Source organism: Sylvia atricapilla, chromosome 3 (genome assembly GCF_009819655.1).
Source record: "Sylvia atricapilla isolate bSylAtr1 chromosome 3, bSylAtr1.pri, whole genome shotgun sequence".
In the NCBI taxonomy this organism is placed as follows: Eukaryota; Metazoa; Chordata; class Aves; order Passeriformes; family Sylviidae; genus Sylvia; species Sylvia atricapilla.
Window position 1 is genome coordinate 107,332,980 of NC_089142.1, and position 24,455 is coordinate 107,357,434.

At 46.3% G+C, this 24,455-nt stretch overlaps 1 protein-coding gene across 1 annotated transcript in view; it reads left to right on the forward strand.

The window, feature by feature from the left end:
• Positions 1-13,344: 13,344 nt before the first annotated feature.
• PAK5 (p21 (RAC1) activated kinase 5) overlaps positions 13,345-24,455 on the forward strand; it is a 96,676-nt gene continuing 85,565 nt past the window's right edge. Inside the window, 3 exon segments of the mRNA XM_066314457.1 lie at positions 13,345-13,383; positions 13,859-14,249; positions 15,729-15,791. Of these exon segments, the coding sequence (XP_066170554.1) occupies positions 13,345-13,383; positions 13,859-14,249; positions 15,729-15,791 (493 nt within the window).

The following is a 24,455-nucleotide window of genomic DNA, read 5'->3' on the forward strand; positions in this document are numbered from 1 at the left end:
TTCTTCACCAAGCTCCAGACCTGAAGGTTTATCACATGCCTCTTTATTTTTTCCTTCTTGAGACAGGATTCTTAAAGGCTGGTTTTATAAAGGCAGAAGTCAGATACATTCAGAAAAGGTTAATCATTCACAGTGGCACTGTAGTTAGTATCCTGGGAATGAGGACTGAGGAAATTGATGTTGACTTTCTGGGGTATTTTAGATATTCTTGAAAACTTTCTCTCTGGTCTTCCTGAAACCTTCCTTTCTTGTTCACAGCATTTTAAGGATTTTCAAAGGATGAATTAAAATTCAAATTATTTAGGAAGGTAAATATAAGGAAACATACAGAAAGAGAACTGGTGTAAAACTGAAAACTGTTCACCCGGAAAACAGAAAAGGAAATTGTACTTTAGCATGCAATGCATGCCTCATTGGATTTTCCTAAATTGCCCTTGCTTTAGCACTGAGGAGAAATACAGCATTTCACAAAGCAGGTAGAATCAGAAAAACTTTAAATGATTTCTAGGATATTAAATTCGCAGAGACTAAGATCTATTGTGCCAGCCTAATTATTTTGAAATACTGCGGGTAAATCAATGGACGTACACTTAATGTTTAATTGCAGGAACCATCTATTACTTCCACTGTGTGGGCCAAGTCCTGCTCTCATTTGCAATTAATGAAATCTTACTACAGGCAGCAATTCTGTGTGAAATGGGCAGCATTTCAGCACTCGTTTGATGATACATGTTGTGACAGGAAAAAAAAAATAAAAGCCAAGAGCAGAACTCGTGGCTCTTGCCTTCCCACTATTGGCCTGGAGGTGGCATGGCAAAGATCTCCACAGCGAAGAGCAGATGACAGCAGCCAGTCCACTAAAGAAAAGTACGTGTTCATTCTCAGTGGTTTTCCAAAAGAAAGGACCTCTTGGGTCTATATTGGGTCAGGTGAGCTTCTGCCATCTAAAATCAATGCAGCATCTATGCCAAATAATGGCTTTTCTCTAATTCACTCAGAATTTGTCACCTTGACTCTTACCTGCCCACTGCCAGGCTAAGGGTTCCTGCTCCAGCTGAAAGCTGGTGGCCGGGAAAAACTGAGTGTCATTCCCAGTTTGGGGGAAGTAGATTCCTCTTGCTTTGTGTTCTCCACGGTGCTCATTTAGAGATGATGAGGGTAGAGTTTAAATTGTGACTGATTCCATTCAATGCATGGCATTGCCAGGGGTATTTGTGTGTTTTTCAGGCAGAATATTGTCGTAGCATTTGTTCCCAACTTGCTTCTAGGCTCTTGTCTGTCTTCCTCATGAAAAAGATCCAGGTTTTGAGCTGGAAGCTCCCAAGAGCAGGGATTGCTGTCCATGTGTTCTCTATATGACTGGCATGAATATGTGTTAATTTTATTTCACTGGTAAGATCTCCCAGCACAAGTTTCACCCTGTGCCAGAGTGTGCAAGTGGAGCAGCGTCACCACACCTGGGCAGCAGGGGCTACATGAAAATGTAATTCACAGAAGAATATTACCCATCAAATAACTCAAAGGGAGTAGGTATTACTTAGGATTATCCCAAGGTCCCACTTCCATCATCCCCCCTTTGCTATGTACTGGTGTCAGAGCCAACTAAACTTCACCTGTTCCCATCTTTCCTTTGGGTCCGCGGTACCAGGAGACATCCTGCGCTAGAAATGCTCCTTGGGGAATGTGCCTCTCCCTCTTGCTTCCATCCGCCTCCCACTGCGGCTGCCAGCAATACCTGCCCTCAGCAGGGCTAAATCTCTCGGGACGAGCCAGGCACGCATCGCCTCTACGGCAGCGGCACCCTTATAAGAGGCGGGGGGAACCTCCCGTTGCCATGACAATGAGCCTGTCGGGATGAACGGTTTCTTTTTATGAACAGCAATTCAAAGCTTAAAGCAATGCTGCTGCCTCCCAAAGGTTATTAGTGCCAGGCGTAAACAGAGCGGGGCAGAGCCTTGGGAAAATAAAGGGGCTGGGGGGAAGCTGGCTGGTGCCGCGGACCCTTCCCCACTCGGGCTTCGAGCAGCGCAAGGCGATCGCTTTCTGCCTCTTTGTTCCCGGCCCTGGCACAAATCAAATCAAATCCAGCCTCCCTTCCCCCAGCAAAGCTCGCGCTAAGCTGGAGCACACTCGAGCGAAAACGGATTAAAAAGAAAAATCATCCTTGCTGCAGCAGATGAAGAGAGTTTATAAATCAGCGAGATGGAGGGTGCTCTGGCCCGGGGCTGGGCTCAGCGCTGCTAACGAGGGCTTAAATCGCTGCCGGTGGCGGGGCGCGGGGTGTGCGCCCAGCCCTCCTCTGCGCTCTGCACCTGCAGCAGGGCCGCGCAGGGCAGCGCCCAGAGCCGCCCAGGACAGTGTCCCGGGCCACAGCTGCCGCTCGCCACGCTGGAGGGAGCTCCTGAGACGAGTTCCAGCCCTCCCGAGTCAGACCCCAGAACGAGGGAGACGGGCTCGATTTCAGCATGCTTTTAATAGCTGATGTTGGCAGCCAGGTTGTTTCTTTTTAGATCTATGAAGAGTTACATTTTTTTCCCCTCCCGTGTAAATTAGTCTTATGTAGGTTGTAAACAGCCTATCTAGGTCTTGAAATTTTTAAAAGATTTTAACATACAAAATCTGATTTTCTTGAAGCCACGTGATTCTGGGAGCCGAAGGAGTGAATTTTCAGGTTGAGAGTGATACAGAATTACATTGTGAATTATCCTTTAGCCCATCAGCTGTCTCATAAACCAGGGCTGGCTCTGGCACAGTACAGGGTTGGAGGGGGACATTCAGCCAGCCCTGAGAAGTGAAAAACAGAGTGAAAAGTCGAGATAAATGAGCACAGCCCTGTGGATGAGCCAAAGTGGGAACCGAGATGTGCTCCTTGCTGTGGGTTGGGCTCAGTGTGGCTGGTGTCAGTGTCCACAGGTCACCTGGCAAAAGCATCCCCAGAAAGAAAAAGTGGAAAGCATGGGTGGGAAAGCAGCTGGGCACAGGATGACTGGGGAGAAAACTCCAATGAAACAAACCTGCTTGGTTTGTTCAGGCTTTGGCAGCCTTGAAATGTGGGTTAAAACTGGTGAAAGCCGCCCAGAGGTGAACGCTGGATAAGGACAAATGGGACCATATCTTCCTTGAGCTGGTTAAAGATTGACTGTATTTTGGCACTTTTCCTCAATTCTTGTTTCTATTTGCTTCAGCCACTGGGTGCTGGGCAGTGATAACCAAGCCGAAAGGCTCCATCCTTTGTGGAGGGGCTGTCTCCAGAGCACCCGGGGCTGAGGCTGAGAAGGGCTTACAGTGCTTGTACCATGGTGGGAGACCCCAGACAACACCACAACAATGCCAAATAGGGGGCAGTGAAAGGGGCGTTGTTTATAAGGTGTGAGCTGTAACCAGAGCTGTGATGCTGAAGGACTCTCAAGCACAGGTATTTGGGTGTGGTGTTCTGTACAGGCATTGAAATAAAAAGAGTCAGGACCACACTCCCCAGGAAAAGCTGGGTTTTTCCCTGGTGTTGGTGTGCCAGCAGGAATGGATTAAGGGAGAATTCCCTCATTTGGGAAGGAAGGGCTCATTAATCCCCAAAGCCTGGATTTAAAGATCCTAGAGAGAGTAATCACAGACAGTGGATTAGCATCTGTTGGGGAGCCTGGCAGGAGAGGGCAGAGTGGCACTGCCAACCCCAGGGTTGGTCCTCATCTTTGTTTGCAGCTCCTTTTCCCAGGCCTGTGTCTTAGATATGTTCACCTGGAAACACAAAATTCACAGAAAGGAAAACATCAAAAGGAGCATTTCCTCAAACCAGGGATGATTTCCTGCAAGTGAGAAGTGTGTAAAACATGTCTGGGGCAGGTGACAAATGATGACAGGGGTGTGGTGTGTTTGTTTTTCTGAGCACCTTTAATATTGCTCTTGCAAGGCTCCTGCCATAACAAACTGAGTCAGCCTTTATCCAGAAGAAGAAAAGGAGGAGATGCTTGTCAGTCAACAGAAACTAGCTGGTGTAGGGCCATCCCCATGATGCCCAGAGGCATGTTGGCCTCCAGCCATGGAAGAAAACCCATAGTTAGTGCCTTGTTTGTGTGGGAAGCCTGGAAAGCAGAGTTTGTGGCAGTATGGCCCTCATTTGTTACTTACTGTGGCTCAGCTGCCAGGGAGTAGGACCACACACTGCTTTTCTCCAAGAATGCCCAACCCAGTCTTTTCAGCAAGGTCTGACTTCTTTCTCGTTCAAAACAAAACCTTAAAACATGCGATTTCCATACAGATATAGCACAAGTGAAGTATTTATCCTGGCTGAGGCATATTTCCCCTGGGAGATCTTGCAGCAGAAATGGACCATATTGGCTTTTCTAACTGGCCTTAGGTACTGCTGCAGCAGCACATAAACTCAGTGGTGTGTGTGTTCATCTGGCAGGAGGCAGTTGCCTCAAACACAGTAAGGATCAGCTCTCCAGGAGCTTCACCATTTCAAATTTAAAACTGCATTATTTATTCAGACAGGATTTTCTGGCAGCAAACCTCGCATCCTTTTTTTGCATCCTCTGTAGTCAAGAGGAAGGACGGGGATACACATGATGGTGCCCAGAGCGTGGCCTGTGCTCTGTGGCAATGTCCAGGCTCAGCTGAGTCAGGCAAGAGCCAGGCAAGCCCCCTCGGGCAGGGCAGCTGGAGCTTCAGGTCTTGCTGTGTGTTCCCTTCTTGGCTGCATTCTTTAAAAGTTCCCTTTGGGCAAAACTGGATCTCCTCCCTGCCCTCTGACAGGGCCGCTGCTGCTCTACCCCAGCCTTGCAAGTGCAGCCCATCAGCCACCTTGGCTTTCAAGTATAAAATTATCATCTCCCTTCGTCATTCCTTGCTCAGCTCAGGGTCAGTGTTCTCTCATCTCCTGCCATTGCACCTGCTCAGCCACACTGATGGAGGGGGTGGTTTTTGTTCTTGTGCCATCAATGCCCAGTCTTGGGAGACTCTGCTCTTCCCAAAAGCGGGCACATCAACCCCTGGAGCACAGCAGAGGAACACCCAGGTACCGACTGGCAGAGGAAGCTCCACCAGCAGGTTACCCTCTCCCATATTTGCATGCTGCTGGGACAGGTGTCACATGCCCCATGTTGACAGACCAGCACAACTGTGGGTTTTCTGCCTTTTTTCTTTCCCTCCTGGGCTATATCTAATGGAATATGGATAGTAGGGGCCACTGCTCTGGAATACCTGCTCCTACAATTTATCCTTTCAATATAAATGTTGCCAAGGAGCTGCGCTAATCCTCACCTCTTAAAGGGTGAGAATCCTTTCTGCTGTTGAAATATGACTGTATGCAAGTCTCTGAGGACCAGCACCAGTTTTCACCATGCACCAAATAGGAGCAGTGGTCTGAGCCTGGTTTGTAAATCAGGTTACTGACATCAGCAAGGCAAGAACAGCAAACAACCTGGTGCTATTTTCCCATCTGTGCTCAGAGGAGACCCGGAATGGTGCAAAAGGGCTGCAGGGAGACAACAAGGTGTCTTGACAAACCTGTGTGTATGTAACAGTCAAGAGAAGGTTTTGTTTTCAGCAGATTGTTTTCCATCGCTCCCATGTAGCCATCAGCGTAATTGCAGCATCCAGGGTACTCAGAGAGATAATGCCCAAGAATAACAACTAATGGGGAAGGGTGGGAGAGAGAAGATGAACAACTTTTTACTGCTGCCATATGCTTTAAATCCCTTCAGCTCTCTTGCTATAGCCAAAGTTAGGATTTTTTTTTTTTTAAATGGCAATTTTTATGCTGTTTCCAAAGAACCAGATTAGCAAAGCAAAACCAAGGAAGTAACTGCCTGCCCACCCCTGGGATGCCTTCCTGGTCCTGCCTGCTCTCAACATCTCATCAATTCACCCTGCTGACTTCCAACACCTTCCTGGTTTTGCCGTTGTGATCAAATCAGAGAATGGAGAGTCCTTTGCTCTGAACAGAGACCACCAAGATAAACACAGGAGTTGTTCTTCAAATCTCAATGCATGCCTGGACTTCTGGAGAGCACCCACTGAGATGGAGGAGATGAAATACAGCCCATGGAGGAGAGGGCAGTGTCTGAACCTGCTGCCCTGGTTTGAGCATCCTGCAGATCCCCTGCTCTGGCCAGAGGAGGCTGAAGCTGATTTTTCAGTCAGGGCACTGCTGGGGATGGAGAGGAGGGCAGAAACATGATCCCGTTTGCTCTGATCACTAAAGGTCACGAGGTGGCTCCGTCTGTCAGGGGGAGGAAATGAACTCTGGTATCTTCAGCAAACTAATTTCAGGCTTGTACTGATTCCCCTTCCAGTTAAATTTAATCATCTTTGGTGTCTGATTCTACAAACATGGCTTTGTACTGCTAAACCTTTGCTGCATATTAGCTGAGGGGCAGCTGGAATTTGAATTTGATTTTGACTATAGTGAGAAACCTTATATTTAGCACTTGGCAAATCTCTCGAATGCAGGAGCACATCAGTTTTTAAATGCAGGTTGCTTTGATCAGTGTAATTTGGAGGATTAAGTATGAGAGAGAGAATATAGGCTGGGTACTGATACTCATAAAGGAGAAATAGAAAAGTATTCTACCAGGTGATTGGAATTACATTACTCTACAGTATCAGCCTATCTAGAATTTGCTGCAAAGGACTGTTTGTAATAGAAAATGCTTTGGGTTACAAAGTACTTCCAATGCAGTCCTTTAAAGCCTGCAATATAGAGGGGAGGTACAGAAACACGTTTTCTCAGGTGAAGGGACTGAGGACAGCCAAGAATGGCCAGAGATGGACTGACCCAGGGATGTGATGCAGACCAGGAAATGAAGACAAGCTGAAATAGCAGTGAGATAAACTGCCTGCTTGCATCCCCCTTCTCTGTTGGACAAAACCCCTGCTGGCTTCTTTGCCATGTAGGATGCCAAACCAAGAGTCACTCTTGGCATTAAAACACGTGTAGGATGCAGGGTTTTGCCATATGTTCTAATAAAAGCAAGTACTTCAGTTTGCAGCTTGAGGCTGGAGCTGGAGGCATTCCCAGTGATTGCCTCTTCCGAGAGCTCATGTCCCTTTGGAACCTGTCCTGTTTCAAAAGCAGCCACCTCTGACCAACTTTGCAGCAGCTCCTACAGGTACATGGACCCAACTGTGCTGCTGTACATTCTGGAGTGCTCCCTGGGCATCCCTGGGGCTGGTGTTCTTTTGGAGTTGCTGGTAGAGGGAGGAGTGCTTGGCACCTGCTGGGGGAGAGCAAGGGCTTTTAGCAGCTGGGAGGCTCATCTGTGGGCTTATTGCTTCCCAAGAAAAACTCTGATTTTTGGAGAGAGGGTTCCCTTTGCATAGGAAAAGTGATTGCTTCCAGAACTTAGGAGTACATGGTTTTAAGGAGGTCAGGTTCTGCTCCCAGCAGAAAGAGAGAATAACTGAGGCAGTAGGAGTGACTTTGCTTGTCATATTTGTATGAGAAGAACAGAAAATGGAGCTTCAATGAAAATATTATCAGTGGTGCTGTGGGCATGATAATGGAGCATTCACCACCTCTCAAAAAGCAGTAAGACGTAGAGGTGACATTCCTATTGCTCCTGCTGGATTCAGGCTTCCAAGAAACACCACATCACTTTGATTTATGGACATGCTGGGGAAGGGCAGTTAATTTTTATAACCAGCCAACAGTGTGAGTTCAGATCATCTGGAACAGAAATGAAAATGGGACTCCCCACCTCATGTGTGTGAGGAAAGATTGGTATTTTCAAAGCTCTGGCGTGTGATGGTGCACTGGGACCTCAGCTCTGGTGGTTGCTCACTCTCTGCTTTGGGGCTGAGGCTGCCTCTACCCAGATGTACCTCCCTGGGAGCTTCACCAGATCTCCACAACTGCAGGGTTTGGTCTGTGCTAGTCCCCAGCATAGCCCAGAGGACCCAACCTGGAAGCTTGAGCACACAGGCCTCTTCCACAGCCGCAATGTCAAGAGGTTATTTCCCACTGTCAGAGCTCCTTCCAGCCTGCGATTCCCTCTGCTCCCCAACCCACCACACCACTGTGGCCAGTGAGCACTGGAGATGCTGCAGTCTCATTCTTGCACCATGGCTAGAGGGAGAGCACGAGACATTTGGTGCCTTCCACAATCTGCTCTTTGGGCCCATGGATCCCAGGGCAGGAGCTGGTTTGTCCCCTGGTGAAGAGCTGAGCTCAGGCCAGTTGGCAGTGCCTGCGCAGGGACGCCGTGCTCAGAGCACAGTCGGGATTGATGCACGGCGTGGCTAAAATGGATTGACAGATTTGCAGAGAGAACTTTCATGCATCCCATATGTTGCTTAGCTTCCTCTGGGTGACTTAAAAAAAGTGAAAAAAATCTTCTGCTGGAGGAGAATGAGAGTATTTGTATACTTGGCCATTTTTAAGTCTCTGTTTTTTCCCCTTTTGACCTGATGTGGTCAAAAAGAATAAAAGCTATCAGTTAATCATTCTGGAAGTGTGCACAGATGTATTAAATAAGTATCATTACCTGTGGCCCTAACAGCAGGCACAGGAAAGTTCCCAAAATTGTCAAGAGGTTCTTCTCTCTAGGAACTTCAGCCCTGACTAAGATTATCAAAGATACAATGCTGCTAAAAGGCACAGTAAGTGCTGGGGCACTCTCATATCCACCTGAACTTTTGGCCTGTTACCTATAGCAGAACTTCCCAAAATGTATGAAATGTAACCTTGAGGTCAAAGAAGAACATTTTGGGGCAATGCTATTTTTACTTCTCTCTGTTTCATGTAGGAAAACACGTGCAATGCAGACCATCAGTCTTGATGAAGTGCCATTGTTTAATACTGAAAAAATGCACATTTGATCTAGTTCGCATTTCCTAAAAACTGTGTTATTGATTTGACAATATATTTTTCCTCAGACAAAAAAAATCTGCAGTTATTTATTCGTTCTTGCCCCTTGGAGAGCTCACTACCATCTGTTTTTCTTGGCTTTGCATTACCTTATTTTTTTCCACTTGTTCTTTTCCCACTGTGCACCACTGAAGGACTATACTATACATTATCTCATAGCCAAATTATGCAGGGTATTGTAAACATGCTGTAAACTTTGCCAGCTGCAAAGTCAAGGGCTCTGAGAGATCTTGCTTAGTACTGGAAATGATCTTTGAAGAAAGAAGGCAGCCTTTTGGAAGCAGATTTGCAGGGCAGTGTGACACCAAAGTGTAATGTTGCTTTTGCAAAATGCTAGGGGGAGGAAAAGGAGCAAATACATTTGTTCATGGATCCCTATAACTTTATTGCAGGGGCCAAGAAGTCCCTGAACCATTATCTGCTCAGCACCCACTGATAAGACACTGCAGGGCCTCTGTGTTCTGATGCTGGGACCTGCAGGCTCTGGCAGGTGGGAACAGTGATTTGAGCCTGATCAAGTCCCACATTTCCATCCTTTCAGGCAGGACAGGACCATGCTCAGGGCACGTCACAGGACTGAAGCTCCTGCATGGCCCCAGGGTTATCTCTGCAGTTGGAGCAGCCATGTTGTGCAACCAGTGTTCTGGGAAGATGCAAACTGCAGAGCATCTCGTGCTTTGCCCTGCAGGGTTGGGGCCCATTACTGATTCAGAAATATGAGTTGAAGGGTAAGAATCACAGGTGTGTGAGGATAAGTCTCTGTAAATATCCCTAGTCACAGATCTTTGTGTATCTTTTGATCATTCAACAATAAGAATGTTGGCAGTGGCAATACCAGGCATACCAGAAATCATGCCTCAAAAATATACAATAACTTTAAAACCACCTTTGTGAAATTTATCTGTTCTCTTTGTCTGTTCTGGTGACTGATCTCAGTAACAGTGAAGGTCATACTCTCAGGCTTCACCCATGGTACAGTTCCCAGAAGGGCAGATATCTCTGTGGGAGACACCACTCGAGCCCAGGAGCGGGGAGGGCAGGAGGGAGGGCTAAGCAGCATGGAAATAGAGGTGACTGTCACCCTTGCTAATAGAGAGGCAGTGCACCAGTGCACTCCCAAATTACTTGAAGAGGACTAAAAAGCAATGTGGATTATAGGACCACAGGGAAGAGCTTGTTTCAGTGGATGGTGGCCATGTAAAATACCTGTACAGGCTGATGATACTCGTTCAGCCCTCAGTGAAATGCAGTAGTCTACATCCACTATAAATTCATAATGAATACTTTTGTTTGATTTAGACTGACAAGGAAAGCAAAGGCACCTGAAGTTTAGAGATTTGAAGGGTAGTTATAAGAGTCATTGTCCTGGTAGCAGAGGAGTGGGACCTAAACAGCATGTTGGAAAGAGGCCAGGGGCTGCACAGGAGCACATGGTGCTTGAGCTGGCAAAGGCCCACTCTGCCCAGCATCCCTCAGCCATCCTCCCTGTGCAACAGCTCAAGCCATTAAAAGGCTGCTGCCACCCAGACCAATAGCTGGACAGGGCATTTGTCTGCATTATTTGGGGAATTCAAACCTGTCTTTTTAATTATTCCAGCAATACTTCATCTTCCTCTCCAGTGGTTAGTGAAAAGGATCACCAGTTCAGTCGTACTTACATAATGTGGCTGTGAATATCCTATGACTTATTGCCCTGATCTTTTCACAGGGTTAAGAGCTTAGGGGCGAAGAATTGCTTGGCTGGGTAAGATGTATTTCTTTTTGCAAAGGATGGATGATGTTTTTCCAGCCTTGGATGCATTCTTGTGAAAGTTATTTTTTCTCTACAGAGCCTTTTATTACTATTATGGGCTTATGTTCATAGGCTTGCACTCTCATTATGGGGCACAGATTTAAATAAGGGGTTTTAATCAACAATTTTCATCATGATTTAAATCAGCTAGCAGGAAACACAAAATTGATTATTTAAATTAATCTTGTTCTTCATTTGTAGTTTTTAATTATTTTCCTAAGGAACAACTGATACTTCCTCACCGGAGCCTGGTACTCTTTTTTCGCTTGTGATCAAGATATGCTATTACCATATTTATTTAAAAATCTGCATATTAAGTCTAAAGTTACTTAACAGTTTTCATTTATGTGCCAAACTGATGACTGATGCCTCTACTCCATGACTTTAGTGTTTGTGTTAAGGTGCACTGCAGAAAAATGTAACATACATTAGTGATTGTGCTCTAATTTAAATCACATGCTAATCCTAAATATGACAGATAGGGCAAGGGGAAGAACACGGTTATCAAAACTGATTCTGCATTTGAAATGGACATTTTGAACACAGGAAATATTAGCTCTTTGACAGCAGTGTTTCTAATCATCAAATCCTTAAAAAGACTCATATGGGAAAAGTGCAACCTCCTGTTCCCTCTTCATTTTCAATCCCCGATGGTTTTCTCCAACTGGAGTGAGCTGAAGGAAACAACATATTTCTGTGCATCCTGAGAAGAAATGGGTCTGTAGGAAATGGGCTTAGAGTCTCAAGGATCCTCTGATCCAGTTGGTTCAGCAAATACCTCAGCCAATGCAGTGGCTTGACTTAATCTAAAAAATTGTAGGAGTTAACTGCTCTTTCTTTTAGTATTAAAATTAAATTTAGGCCATAATGTTTAGTGCCACTGGTTCAGGTTTTAAGTTAAAATTATCAAATTTTAAATGTATAGTGATAATTTTTTTAAAAAAATCCTATGCTCCGATTTTTCTGGGAAAAGGACATTTTGAATTTTTATCTGTCTTTTATTTGCATCAACTCTAGCTCAGGGCAGCTGCAATGACTTGAGGAGCCATATTTCTGATTCACACAATTGTGTGTAAGAAGAAGGCAAAAGCAAAATGAACCTTTTTTTGAAAAGCTTTGGGGTAGATCTGTGCATATACACATCTCTTTTTCAGACTGAACAGATTAGATAGTCAAATCCATCCTTTAGGTAATTCAGCTAACTTCAGTGGAGAAATGAATCAAGTTGGTTTCTTGTGTGCTTCAACCATGAAGACAGAGAGTCCAAGGCTCTCTGGGAATACACAGGATGGGATTTTCTATGCTGGTGGATGCATCAGCCTCCCTTCAATGTGAGTTCCTCTTACTGAACCTCCCTCCACCCGTTCTCCCAGCACCTCATGGGATGTGGAGGGATTATTATTCCCTCCCTGCCTGCCTCGTCACTCCTGGAATGATGCAGTGCCTCTCTCCTGGTGCTGTAGTTTGGCAGCCATCAGCCCATTTTGCCAATTCCCTGAGACAGTTTCCTCCATATCACACTGGAGACTAAAGACAAAACAGCAAAGGCTTGATTTCTTTTTGTTCCCCTGCCAGAAGCTGCATGTACCATGCCAAGATGTGACATGCAACACCTTGCATTACAGACACACATCACTCATGCTGACTCAGAGCAGGGAAAGCCTCACTGCTTTGTCCCACATTATTTCTGCTCTGATGCTTCAGCTTTGTGGTGAGGTTCAAAATCAAGTTCTTGGAGTTTTTCCCCTAAAATTTTAGCCTGGCTTAGGTTTCTTGGGGAGGGGCTGAGTTGTTTGGGGTTTTAACCAGAAGCCAAAATGTTCTTCAGTAGCCGCTGATTCCAAATGATGCTTCTGGCTGCAAAACCCGCTGCAAACAAATGGAAACCAGGAGCAACAGAGTGACTTCAACAATGGCACCCACTCAGGGTGAGCCCAGCTAACCTGTCTCTGAATTCCACGTCTAGGAGGTCAAAATTATGGTCCAGGGCTTTTGAATATCTTTATGCTATACTTTGGGCTGTGTTTGTGCCCAGTGTCCTCCCAGAAAGCAGAGTGGTTCTTGTTGTGCTGGGGCTCCCCAGCAGTGCCATGGGCGTATCCTGAGGCCGGAGCACAAGCTTTGCCATCCCAGCAAACACTGACACTGTGTGCTGTCAAGAACCAAGGGAGCTCCTTTTCATCTTACAGCATTATGTAGAGCAGTGATGGAGGGGAACATAAAAACAGCAGAAGCAAACACTACAGGTAATGGAAGAGCACATTTCTGATGGATTTTTGTAGTTGTTTTCATTAATGTAGGGGTTTTTCATATGTGCAAAAACCTATTTAGACCTGAGGTGCCGTAGTGTCATGAGAGCCTCAGCCTCTGCACCTTCCTGTGCCTGGTCCAGCACATCTACCCCACACAGCTCCAATGCACCTTTATCTTCAAGCTGTTCCTGTTGAATCCTCTCTGCTCCTGCCACACAGAGCGCATGTTAATGCAAACGGGCATCAAAGAAACTAGAAATGATGTGCAATTCAACATCATTAAGTATAAAATCACTCCTCTCCCATGCAGGGCTGTATCAATCAAGTCAGCTTTGGGTCTTTTCTTCCTAGGAACCTTCTGCTGCAGGTGCCTCTGAAAAGCACTTTGCTCTCCATGTTCCTTGTTTCCTGACAGGGATGGTTTATGGTCGTCCATGAGCACAAACCATCATGTCCCTACTGATTCAGCATGTGTAAGGATGGATACATACCTTTATTAAAGGCAATATTAATCTTTCTTATGGAACATTTCATAAAAATGTAGGCTTAGAGCAGCTTTCAGAGGCAGCCACAAATTGCAAGCAGTAATACACCAAAATTAGATGAGCTAGATGGGGGTCGTCTGTTGCTGTCCTCTGATTGCTTCGTTCCATCACTTGCCTTAACTAGATTTGTTCCTTAGCACCTGGCCATTGTCTGGGGAGAGCTAACAGGTAACAAAACATGTTGGCACATGTTGTTTTTATATTAAAAAAATAGTAGTAACTGAGGTCCAAGTGAAAAAGGAAGTGGGTGGATGGTTGCAGAGTTGGGGTGTAGATGAATGTATATGGATAGGAGAGTGGATTGGTACACGGGCAGGTGGATGCATTGGTGGAGAGGTGCACGAATTGGGCGTGGGTGGCTTGATACATGGGTGTATGTGTGCACGGGTGGGTGCATCGATAGGTGCACGGGCGGGTGGGTGCGCAGGTGCCTCGGCCGGTGCGGACAGGGGCGGGCGGCCGGCGCGAGCGGCCGGCCCGACAAAGCCGCAGGACAGATGCCAGGGCAGGTGCGCGGCTGCCGCTCTCCGGCACGGCCCGGCCCCGCGGCTCCGGGCGGCAGGCGCGGGCGGGGCGGGGCTGCGGGCCCGGCGCGGGGGCGGCGCTGCGCCCGCCCCGGCTCGCCTCGGCTCGGCTGGGCTCGGCTCGGCTCGGCCGGGCTCGGGGGCGGGCGGTGGCACCTGCGGCCGCGCCGTGCGGAGCCGAGCGGAGCCGAGCGGAGCGGAGCCGGCGGAGCCGCGGCCCGGATGTAGCCGGAACATGGCGCTGGGGGCGGCGTGACGGCGGCGGCCGAGGTAGGGGCGGCGGGGCCGGGGGCGCGGGCGGCGGCTGCCCCTGCCCGGCGGACGGCCGACCTTGCGGGGCCGCGGCGCTGCCCGGAGCCCGGCCGGCCGGGCCGTGTGCGCGTCCTGGCGGCGGCCGCTGCCCGCAGACAAAGGCACGGCCCGGGCATCCCTGTCCGCACCTGTGCCGAGCGGGCGCGGCGCGGGCGCTGCCGGGGGAGGCTGGCGCAGGGCAGCCGGGGAGCCCCGGCTCCTCTCCTGAGCGTCGCCGTAGGTGACTCTGCTTTCGATAGCTTGATGGGTTTGCTAGAACAATGGCTTTTCTCTTCTTTTTTCTTTTCTTTTCTTTTCTTTCTTTCTTTTTTTTTTTTTTTTTTAAGCCTTTTTGTCATTTCCCCCCCAGAAGTTGCTCCCAACTTTCCGTGAATATGATGTGTTTTGGGTTTCTCCCAGGAAGCCGGTGCCCAGAGAGCCGTAGAGCCGCTCCTAGAAATGCTCCTACATGCGCCTCTATACCTCTACTCCCCCCTTTTTTTTTTTTTTTTTTTTTTTTTTTTTTTTTTTTTTTCCCCTCATATAAAGGGTTAGAAATGCCTGCAATTGACTCCGGTCTTCTTTCAGTGTTCATGAGCCTCGGATCATCATAGCTAAAGAAAATAAGCTGCATAGTGGCTGCCGTGCTTGAATAATGCTCCAGCCTCAGGCCAAGAGGTGTTTTTTCATGGTATCGATCAGACCTTGAGAATTTTTTACCAACCCGCCAGCAGCACGCAGCCTGCCTTTCTTCCTCTTTGTTACGTACCACCTCTCTGTTAACATAAAGAAACCATGGAATTTTTTTCCCCCCAAAATATTCAGTGATAGCTCTAATGGGCTGTCATTGCCAGTAAGGATAAAATTCCCACCAACTTGAGAAGGGCCAACAGTGACACTCCTCTGCTAGGAGCTTTTCCTTTTAATTTTAGAATTTTTTGTATGCTTTAGCATTTGCAAAATGAAGGAAACGAGTTGGTACTTGTGTTGAGATAGATCTCTGTGGTCCCCCCCAGACAGCACTTAAGGAATCATTGTTCCAAATGTATTGCCTTTATTGTACCGTGAAACTTCCAGTAGCGCTGCTGAGGGCTGCAGCAGGAGCCGTGCTCCCCTGCCCGCTGTGACAGCCGCTGTTGGTGGCTGAGCATCGCTGCTGCTGCGGGGACGGACCTCTTGTCATGTGGAGGTGTCGGGGGGTGGCTCTGCCTGGCCGCTGAGAAGAGTATTTTGGAGGTGGCGAGTGGACGTAGTGCCGCTCCCGGGGCTCCCTGGCCATCTTCTCCCCCAGGAGCAACGCTGAGAAGCTGTAGAAGCTCCTTTGTGTCAGTTTGAGGTTCACAAAACGGCCCCTTGTGTTGGTCATTTTATCCTGCCCATTTGTTGCTGTTTCTGCTGTATGGGGGTTACAAATGTGTTGTTTGCTCCATAGTGAGCAGCTGTTCTCCTGGTTTTCAGGTGGGAATGAGGGACCTGGCTGCGTGGGGCAGGGCACTGGTTTCGGAGCAGCTGCTGTGCCAGGTAAAGAAAGCTTCGGGAGTTACTCGTTGTGGTTTGTCTTTTTTTGTCCATTTCCTTGGCTTAGTCACAGTTTTCTGGCTGTAGGTCATTTTAGGTTGTTGAAAGGTCTTTGTTCAGTGTGGAATTGTGTATTTATGCTATCAGATATATTAATTGGAGATAAACTGAGTAAAAGCATAGTTTTAATCAAAGGGAAGACTCACTCTCATGTTGAGAGTGCTGAAGCTAAACTTTTTTCTTTCTCCTGCTTCAAGCATTTTTCCAAGTGACTTGGATCCCAGTGAGACTATGATTTCTAGCTGAGATTAATTTTCATCAGATGATTTGTGACCAGCCTGCCACAGTCCCACCTCCCCATTATGCAGGAGCTCTGGGTGCTGTTACTCACCCCTGCAGTGTTTTAGCCTCACTCTGAGGAAGCAAAAGCTCACCAGTGACGGCGTGTGTGCGTGTCCTCAGCTGGAGTGACTGCTGAACCGTGCTTAACTGGCACCTCAGGAGTCATTCCACACGAGGAAGCGATGCCACAGAGACACCCTGGCAGGCCTGTTGTGGAGATCCCTGTTACAAGTCATCAGCAAATTCCCTTGGCAGCCCCCTGTGGAGCCAGACCTCGTAAATCCCATTGCTCCTTTGATTCCCTTATTACTTTGGCACCTCTATTTGCTCCCTAGTGGCTTTTCTGTTTGGGTTTGGTTTTTTCTCTTGGACATCTTCATCCATCATGAATAGTCACAGTAAGGCAGTGTTTGACTTTCAGTGAGTTCTCAGCATCCCAATGACTGATTCCAAGATGGAAGCATGTAACAAGCAAAGTTCCTACAAAATGTTTTACTTCCTGATTATTATTTGCCAATGTAACAGATTTTGGCAACTCTCACTTTGAAAACTAATATTTGGGAAGTACAATGCTATGTAAGTAATTTGCTCCCCAGTGTCGACTCCTGCTGTCAGTCAGCTGAGAACAAACTTCTTGTGGTAGTTGATCACAAGTCAGAGTTTTGCTTTACTTCATCGGTGTCACTTCTGTCCAGGTTTGCTGCTACAAAAGGGGAGACAAATTGTTCTCATTGACATCAGCTGGGGCAGGCAGGTTGGGTTTAAAGCTGAATTCGGAGAGAGCTCCAGCTCCTGTGGTGGAAGCCCAAGAGGTGATGCTGGCACAGATCTGTCAGGGGCACAGGTGTCAGCTGTTTCAGGGATGTATGGAAGAAAGAACTGGAAGGACGGAGCAGAAGAGCACCTGCATCTCTGCTTCTCCTCTCTGATCAACCTCACATTTGACACTTAAATCCCTTTCTTGCTTTGAAGCTGCTCCAGTTAGGAATCTGAAGTGTTTGGCATCTACTTGTTCAAATACATAAACTGGCTCTGGTTTTACCAGTTTACTTTGCAAAGCTACAAACACAGGCCTGCCGTGTGGCATGTGCTGAAACTGCCAACAGGTGTGTGTGGGCACAAAAACTGAAGAGGTTCAGAATCATAAATCTCAAACAAAACCTCTCTTTTGAATACCTCCTTGGGATATCCTGCACCTGGCATTAGCATTGCTGACTCATGGCGATGTTTGGCCATCCTGGAGGCATTTTTGAGACTGTCTCTGCTTCTTGCTGAAGTCAGAGGAGTTTGTTGGATCTGCTGCAGGGTTTGGCCGGGTTTCCCCAGGCTTTGGTGGAAGCTGAGCAAAACCTGTGTTGTCAGGCTGGAATGGTACATGACTGCAGCCAGGTGAAACTGGAAAATGATGATGGAGACTTCAGGTGGCTGATACCCTCACACCTGTAGGGCTTGCACTTTCTACCATCTTCCACTTAACACTCTTTATTTCCACCATTAATTCTAATCTCTTAAACATAGGGTCTTGCTACTCTCAATAGCATTTTGAAGCCAGAAATGTGTTTTAAACAACTATTTGCTTAAAAACGGATGGCATGACCGGTAGAGCCTTGGGTTTGATGGCATCTTCCCTTGTAGCTTATCCGGTGTCTGATACAAGTTTGTGTCTTGCTCAGTAGGAGATTCATAGGATACTTTCCTTCTTTCTAGATGTAAAGCTTGATATATTTAAGACAATTTCCCCCCATTAAATTCAGCTGTGATTGGTGGTGAGGTGTGCTAGAGCACTGCCTGATGCACAGCACAGCTGCATTTGCTTTATTATCAGGGAAAAAGCTGAAAAGTGGAGTATTCAAAACCATTAACAACTGTGCACAAAACCCCAGTTAGTTCTAAGCCCGTTCAAAAGGCAACCCCCCCACCTCCATTTAGAGCAAATTTCAGAACATTTTAGGGGTGTTTAATGTTCAGGTAACTCTAATTAAGCTTTTAATCCATTAGGGCAGAGATTCATTGGAGACTTGGCTGTTAGTGCAGGTGTTTCAGCCTGCAAGTCACCTAGCCCAGAAGGACTCAATGTTGCATTTGGAGATCTGTCCTTGTAACAAAGAAAGCAAAGTATTTTCTCTGCAATTACACGTTTAATTTTGCTGGGTTTTTTTTTCCTGGAGAGAAACAACTTAGAGGGCAGGACTGTGGCCAAGGCTTCTGGTCTAAGACCAGCCATAGTATTTAGTTCTCTCGAGGTTCAGCTGTGCCTGTTGAAAGCCCTGGCACAAAATTCCAGCTTTAGACCAAGTCTTGTGCCTCAGAGGGTTCAAAGACTATTCCTTTCTGGGCGCTGCCTGTGAGTGCAGTGATGTGAGAAGTGTGTGCTCCCACTGCGTCACGCAGAGCCAGCCACAACATACCAAGTCAGCTATTTTGCATCTTTTCCAATTTTTTTTTTCTTTTTTGGGCCATGTGAGAATACTGCCACTTTTGGAAGGTGCATCTGGTGGAAGTACAAAGGCAATAACTGTTTCAGATACAGAGCTTGAATATCTTTTGAAATCAGACCAGCAAAGCAGAAATACGTGAGTCAAGTTTAGCTCTTTGAGGCTGCCGTTTCCCATTTGCAACTTTCCTTATCTCCCAAGCAAAGCTTTTATTTAAACATGAGCTGTAGATAGCAGTTAATATTTACACTTCGTGAACCACCCAAACTGGGGTCCTAGAAGGGCTGGAGGCTGTGAGGGCTAGTAGCAAGCCTCATTTTCCCCCTGTGGAGCTCAAGGCACAGGGTGCACCCATCCTGTTTGTGCATATGCCGTGTGCCGGCTTGAGCACGGCCAGAGCGCGCCAGAGAGGGGCGGCGTGACTTGCTCAGAGGCACAAAGTGATGGAGACTGGAAGTGAAGTCCTGTCTCCCATCATTTTCCTTCTGGGCTCTCCTGGCTTTACTCTGCCGTTGGAGGTTGTTGCCAGCAAACGGCTCTGCCTGCAGCGGGACACGCTGCCCTGGTGTCACAGGGCTGGGAGTTCTGATTTTGCTGAACAAAGATGCTCTTCCAAAAATAGGTTAAGCCAAAGAACTTAGACGCCAAAAATAGCACTAGAGATTTTTTTTTCCTTTTTCTGACTGTCCTTTTTTTGACTGTGTTTTAGATTTATTGTTCCCTGCTGGAGGCAGCTAAAGAAATAAAAGAGATACTGCAGCTGTAGGCATGGGAATAGTGGAAGTAGACATACACAGTCACCTCTGATGGGAGAAAACCGCATGTGTCAGCTGTCCCTGTAGAAGTACACAAAAATGCAAAATAACAATGTAAACAAAAATGTGCCGTGTCATTAAACCACTCTCTTAGCAGAAATGTTGTTGTTTTTTTAGAAGTTAAGGTACCCCACAAAGGGAAGAGTGGAGAGAATCCCGGTGACAAAGGGGAGGACAAAAGAAATGCCAGCAAACAGAAACTGGACTGAATAAATACCACAGGAATGATCCTGGCCATAGCCCTATAAACCTTTTATTACGACACGCTCTGCTGCATGTGAATAATTCACTCGTCCCAAACTGGTGGCAGTAAAATCTGCCCAGCATTATTTTGTAGAGGTTGATCAGGTTAGAGCTGTTAAAATTTAAGGCTTCTTTGTGGGGATTCTCCATAGAAAGTTTTGTATTATTGACTTAAACTCCAGCTTTCCCACTCCCCGAGCTAGATGTATGCTCAGAGGACTGAGCTAATGACTTGCACTGCAGCTATTTAAGGTGCTGGGCTGAGCCTGGAGCTGGGAGTCAGGAGGCACAGTGGCTCTAATCCTGGCTGTGCTGCTCACTGAGCCACCTCCAAGAAGTTATTTAACCTCTGCCTGCCACTGCGTCCCTCTGGGTAACAGCAGGGATTATGATAATTGCTTTTGAAAAGCACCTTAGGTGTTTAGTTTTCATTTTTTCCAAAGGTGCACAACTCTCCAGTTCTGAGCTGGAGAGGCTTGATCCGTCCCAGGAGGCTTTTAGTACTTTACAGGATTGTGAAAACAATTCTTAATGCCATATTGTTTGTTTGGGCCATGTAAATAAATAAACTTAAAAGAATTTTTGATGCATCTCTTGCACGCTACTCACAGAAGGGCTCTTAAGATAAAACTGAAGGACACAGAAATGAGGTATAGTTCAAAAGGGTTACCAGACACTTCATGAAATGCAAGTAAACTGTTGGAATGTTTAAATTGTTTGTTTTTTTCGATCAAATCCTGCCAAGGCCACAGAATTCTGGGTTTGCATGTATTAAGCTTGTCTCTCACCTGTGTGTAAAGACCCCAAAGGCTACAGATTTGCAGCATTGCTCACTTGGATTTGGAAGGTATTTGGTTTTGTGTTTTACAGCAAAGGGTGATTTTCTAGGCTGAAGAAGTAGGAAGGTTTCCCTGAGAGCGAGATGAGAACAAAGCAAATGGGCCCAAAGCTGTGCCTCTATCCCAGATCTTGATGCATGCAGGAAAGAAAAATGGTACGTGAACTCATCTCTGTTGCACGCACTGAACTCCTCCTTTCCAAAGAACAGAACTTCTTCCTATTTAAGCTTTGTGTCACAGGTAAAAAATAATCAAAGAGCAGAGAATTCCATGGCTGAGCTGCAGCTGGGACCAGAATGTTAGAGAAGAAGTTTGTGGGGCATGGTGCTGTTAGTGGGGTGGCTGGCTGGGAAGGCACCATCCCTGTCCTGGGGTGTTCCACAGGGTTTAGGGCAGCAGCATTACCGGGGATTTTATGCTGGAAACATAAACTTAGTGTGATAGTGGAAAGTGCTCCAGTGCAATGACTGTAATTTAAGCCACTGGCTGCCGAGGAAACCTAGGAAATAAAAAGGGTGCTCCCATTTTTATGCAGGAGCTTGAAATGAAGCAGCCAAAAGCTGGGGACTGTGTTGCATCTTCCCAGCATGAGGGATATAGGCCCCGTCAGCATGTTTTGAGAAAGGCCTGACTGCCAAAATAGTTTAGTGTTGCTACAATACTTGCAGGTGGTGATTGCCTTTTAAGTTCTGCTCTCTGTTCTGACATTTTTAGGACAGTAAATGAAGGATGAGAAGTAGAAATGCAAACAAATTAGAAAAATCCTGTGTATGGATGTCTGTTCTTACAGTCGTGTGGCTGGATGGAAAGAGTCCTGTCCTGCTGGAAGTCAGAGAGGGGTTGGCAATGAAGGAAAGTGGTTATTGCCAGTAGCTCTCCTGCCAAAACGAAGTATTGATGACAGGGCTCAGTTTAAAGCAGATGGTGTAATCCATACCCTAAAGACTGCCTGGGGAGACACGTGCAAAACCATGTGCCTGAATGCCACGGAGGATTTATTCCTAGGGGTGAGGCAGAAGAAGCCTTCGCTTGGATGGAGATGAGACTTGAGTCTTGTTTCTAGAGAGCAAGGAAGGTGCTTTACTGAGGCAGGGCTTTCATGAAAGACTCAAGCATCTGTCTCACTTTCTGTTATTAGAGATACAGTACAGAAACTACTGAAAATACAACATCCATCCCACATCAGTGCTTTCTCTACTCAGGCTCTTTGAGGACCAGCTCTTAGCACTGTCAAGATTCACAGGGAGACTACATAGGGCTTTTTCAAGTACTTAAGAAGTACAAGGCATGAGGTAAATAATTTAAATACTGGTTCACAGCATTGCTAGCTGAGAAGTGACTTAGAGTCTCTTTACAGGCTAACAATAAATGGAGGTTTTTTTTGTTCTTTTTGGGGAGAGGAGAATGGAATGTGTTGCCCATCAGCAGGGCTGCTTCCTTCCAAGAGAAATGTTTGCTGTAATGAATCCATAGAATAGAATCACAGCATCACCTGGATTGGAAGGGACCTTAAAGATCATCTTGTTCCAACTCCCTGCTGTGGCCAGGAACACCTTCCACTCTCCCAGGTTGCTCAGAGGCTCATCCAGCCTGGTCTTTAACACCTCCAGGGACAGGGTGTCCTTAACTTCTCTGGGCAGCCTGTGCCAGTGCCTCACTACCCTCACAGAGAAGATTTTTTTCCTAACAATTAATCTAAACCTATTCAGCTTGAAGTCATTCTCCTTGTCCTCTCACTCCATGCCCTTGTAAATAGTCTCTCTTCATCTTTTTAATAGGCTCCTTTCAGGTACTGGAAGGTCCAATTAGGTCATCCTGCTGCCTTCTCTTCTTATGACCTCAAGTTAAAGCCAGGGATTCTTTCTTCTTGGGCAATCCAGTCTGAATTTGGACCTCATCAGTGCAATGGATCTCTGGCATTGTGTGTGTAATGGGAAAAACCTGGTACCTCTGTGGCTCACATTAATTATAAACTTCTGTTAGAAGAAGCATTTTGACTTTTTCCTCTGGTAGGACTACATCTGGTAGGACTTGGTCTACAGTATGTTGTTATTGCATTTTTTTTTGTACAACCACCTGATGCTTCTTCTTAAGAAGGATCTTCAGCTGAGGATTAAAGGGCTTCTGTGTGGTTTTGGTCCATAACTTTTGCCATTTTTATTCCTTTCTTGTTTACTTTGCTCTGGTATTGATCTGACAGCAACTCACCAGTTCCCTTCAATTTTCAGTTCTATGTGAGGAAGAAAAATAGTCAACTGTCCTGATTCAGCCAGAAACTGAACTGCAGCTATTTTTCCATGGAAAATTTCCTTAAGAGGAAAATTGGGGAGAATTGCTAACTATTGCTTTTTAAAGGTTTGGTTTTTTTTGTTTTTTTTTTTTTTTAATGGGTGAAACACTGTCAAGCTGTCAATCAAAAGAGATACTGGATAATGCTCCATTCCCCTGACAAGTCCCCTTTATTATATGAAGCATCTGTTTTGCTCTGTAAATTTGAACTGCTCAGAATTTGCCCTTTAATGTTTGCTTTTTTCTGCCCTTTCTCAGTATTACTCAAGTAGTCCTCGTGTTCAGCATGGTCGGATGGATGTAATAATCTTTGAAGAAAATAACTTGGAGGTGTAATTAGCTTTGTAGTATCATGGTATTCCTTAACCTGTGAACAGCCTCTCACCCTGTCATTCCATGGTACACCCACCTGTCCTAGCTAAAAGCAGTAACCAGCTCTAAAAAGTGCAGTGCCTGCCTTTGTGATGAGCATATTAAAGCCAGACAAGTGTGAAACTCTGAGTTGCATGAACATTTATGGTCCTTATAGGCCATTTCTGAAGACTTTTGCCTATAACACTGGGCATTTAATTTTCTCTTTATTTCTTTTAAAGTAGATTTAGAGAGAAAATTGGATGTTTTCTTGTATTCCCCAGGTTCCAATGGCCTGGGGTTTTCAGAGAAACTGTTAAAACAGGAGATTTATAATCAGTGCAGATACTGGACCTGCTGAGAGTAGCATCTCTCCAAAGTATTGGCTGCTCTTTCATGGTTCTGGATTTAAAGTACTATGAAGCAAAATTTATCTCAACTCCAGTCACCACTGGCATTGCATGTAAAGCACCACAAATGTACAAAACTGGTTCAAAGCAGAACAGTCTTCATTCCCACACCATTGCCTCACCTCCAGCAGTATTTGCAAGTTGGAGACCATTGCCTTTCATGCACCAGGAGGTTCTGGAGTTAGCATCTGTTGCAGGCTTTGCTGCTCAGGCTGGGCAACGGGTGGAAAACTGCTCCAGCAGTGTTCCCATGCTGCTGGGAGAGGAAATACAAGTGGTAGCACTCTGGAAGGACCAAGTAGGGTATTGATTTTGCTGTAGATAACAGTAAAAATCGCCATGATGTCATAGCAGAGCATTGCAGTCATTACAGCAAATAATGAGAAAAATAAAATTATAGAAATAACCATATCTCTTGGCCTGCAGATAAATCAAAGCTTAGCCCTTGATCTCTCATCGCTCACTAGCCCGGAACATAAATCCAAGGATTTATCATTAAGCCTAATGGGTCATAAAATCTGGGCTATTTTGGAGGTAGTTGCAGAGATTTGCAGCCCAGGCAGAGAGCAGGCTCTAAGCCTCTGGGCCTTGTGTAACTGGGTAAATAGCAAGCTTCAAATAATGCTATAAAGCTATCAAATGTAATAACTAATGCAGCCAGGCAAGCGTGTGGGGAGGGGAGCCTTGCTGGTGACAAGCTTGGCCATCGGGACAGAAGCAGCCCTGGTGCAGAAAGACCTTTTAGTAACAAGCTGAAGTCCCTTTTGCTTTAGTGGACACCAGGCACATGCATGTGGTTCACATGTAGCCCTTTTATTTTCTGCACATCAGTTCTTCCCTCACTGTGGGCCCAAGGGAGCGAGCAGCGAAAACCAGAAACACAGGAGGCACCGACACCTCTCTTACTTTGTCAGCACCGTTTAAATATTTATGACAGTGCTTC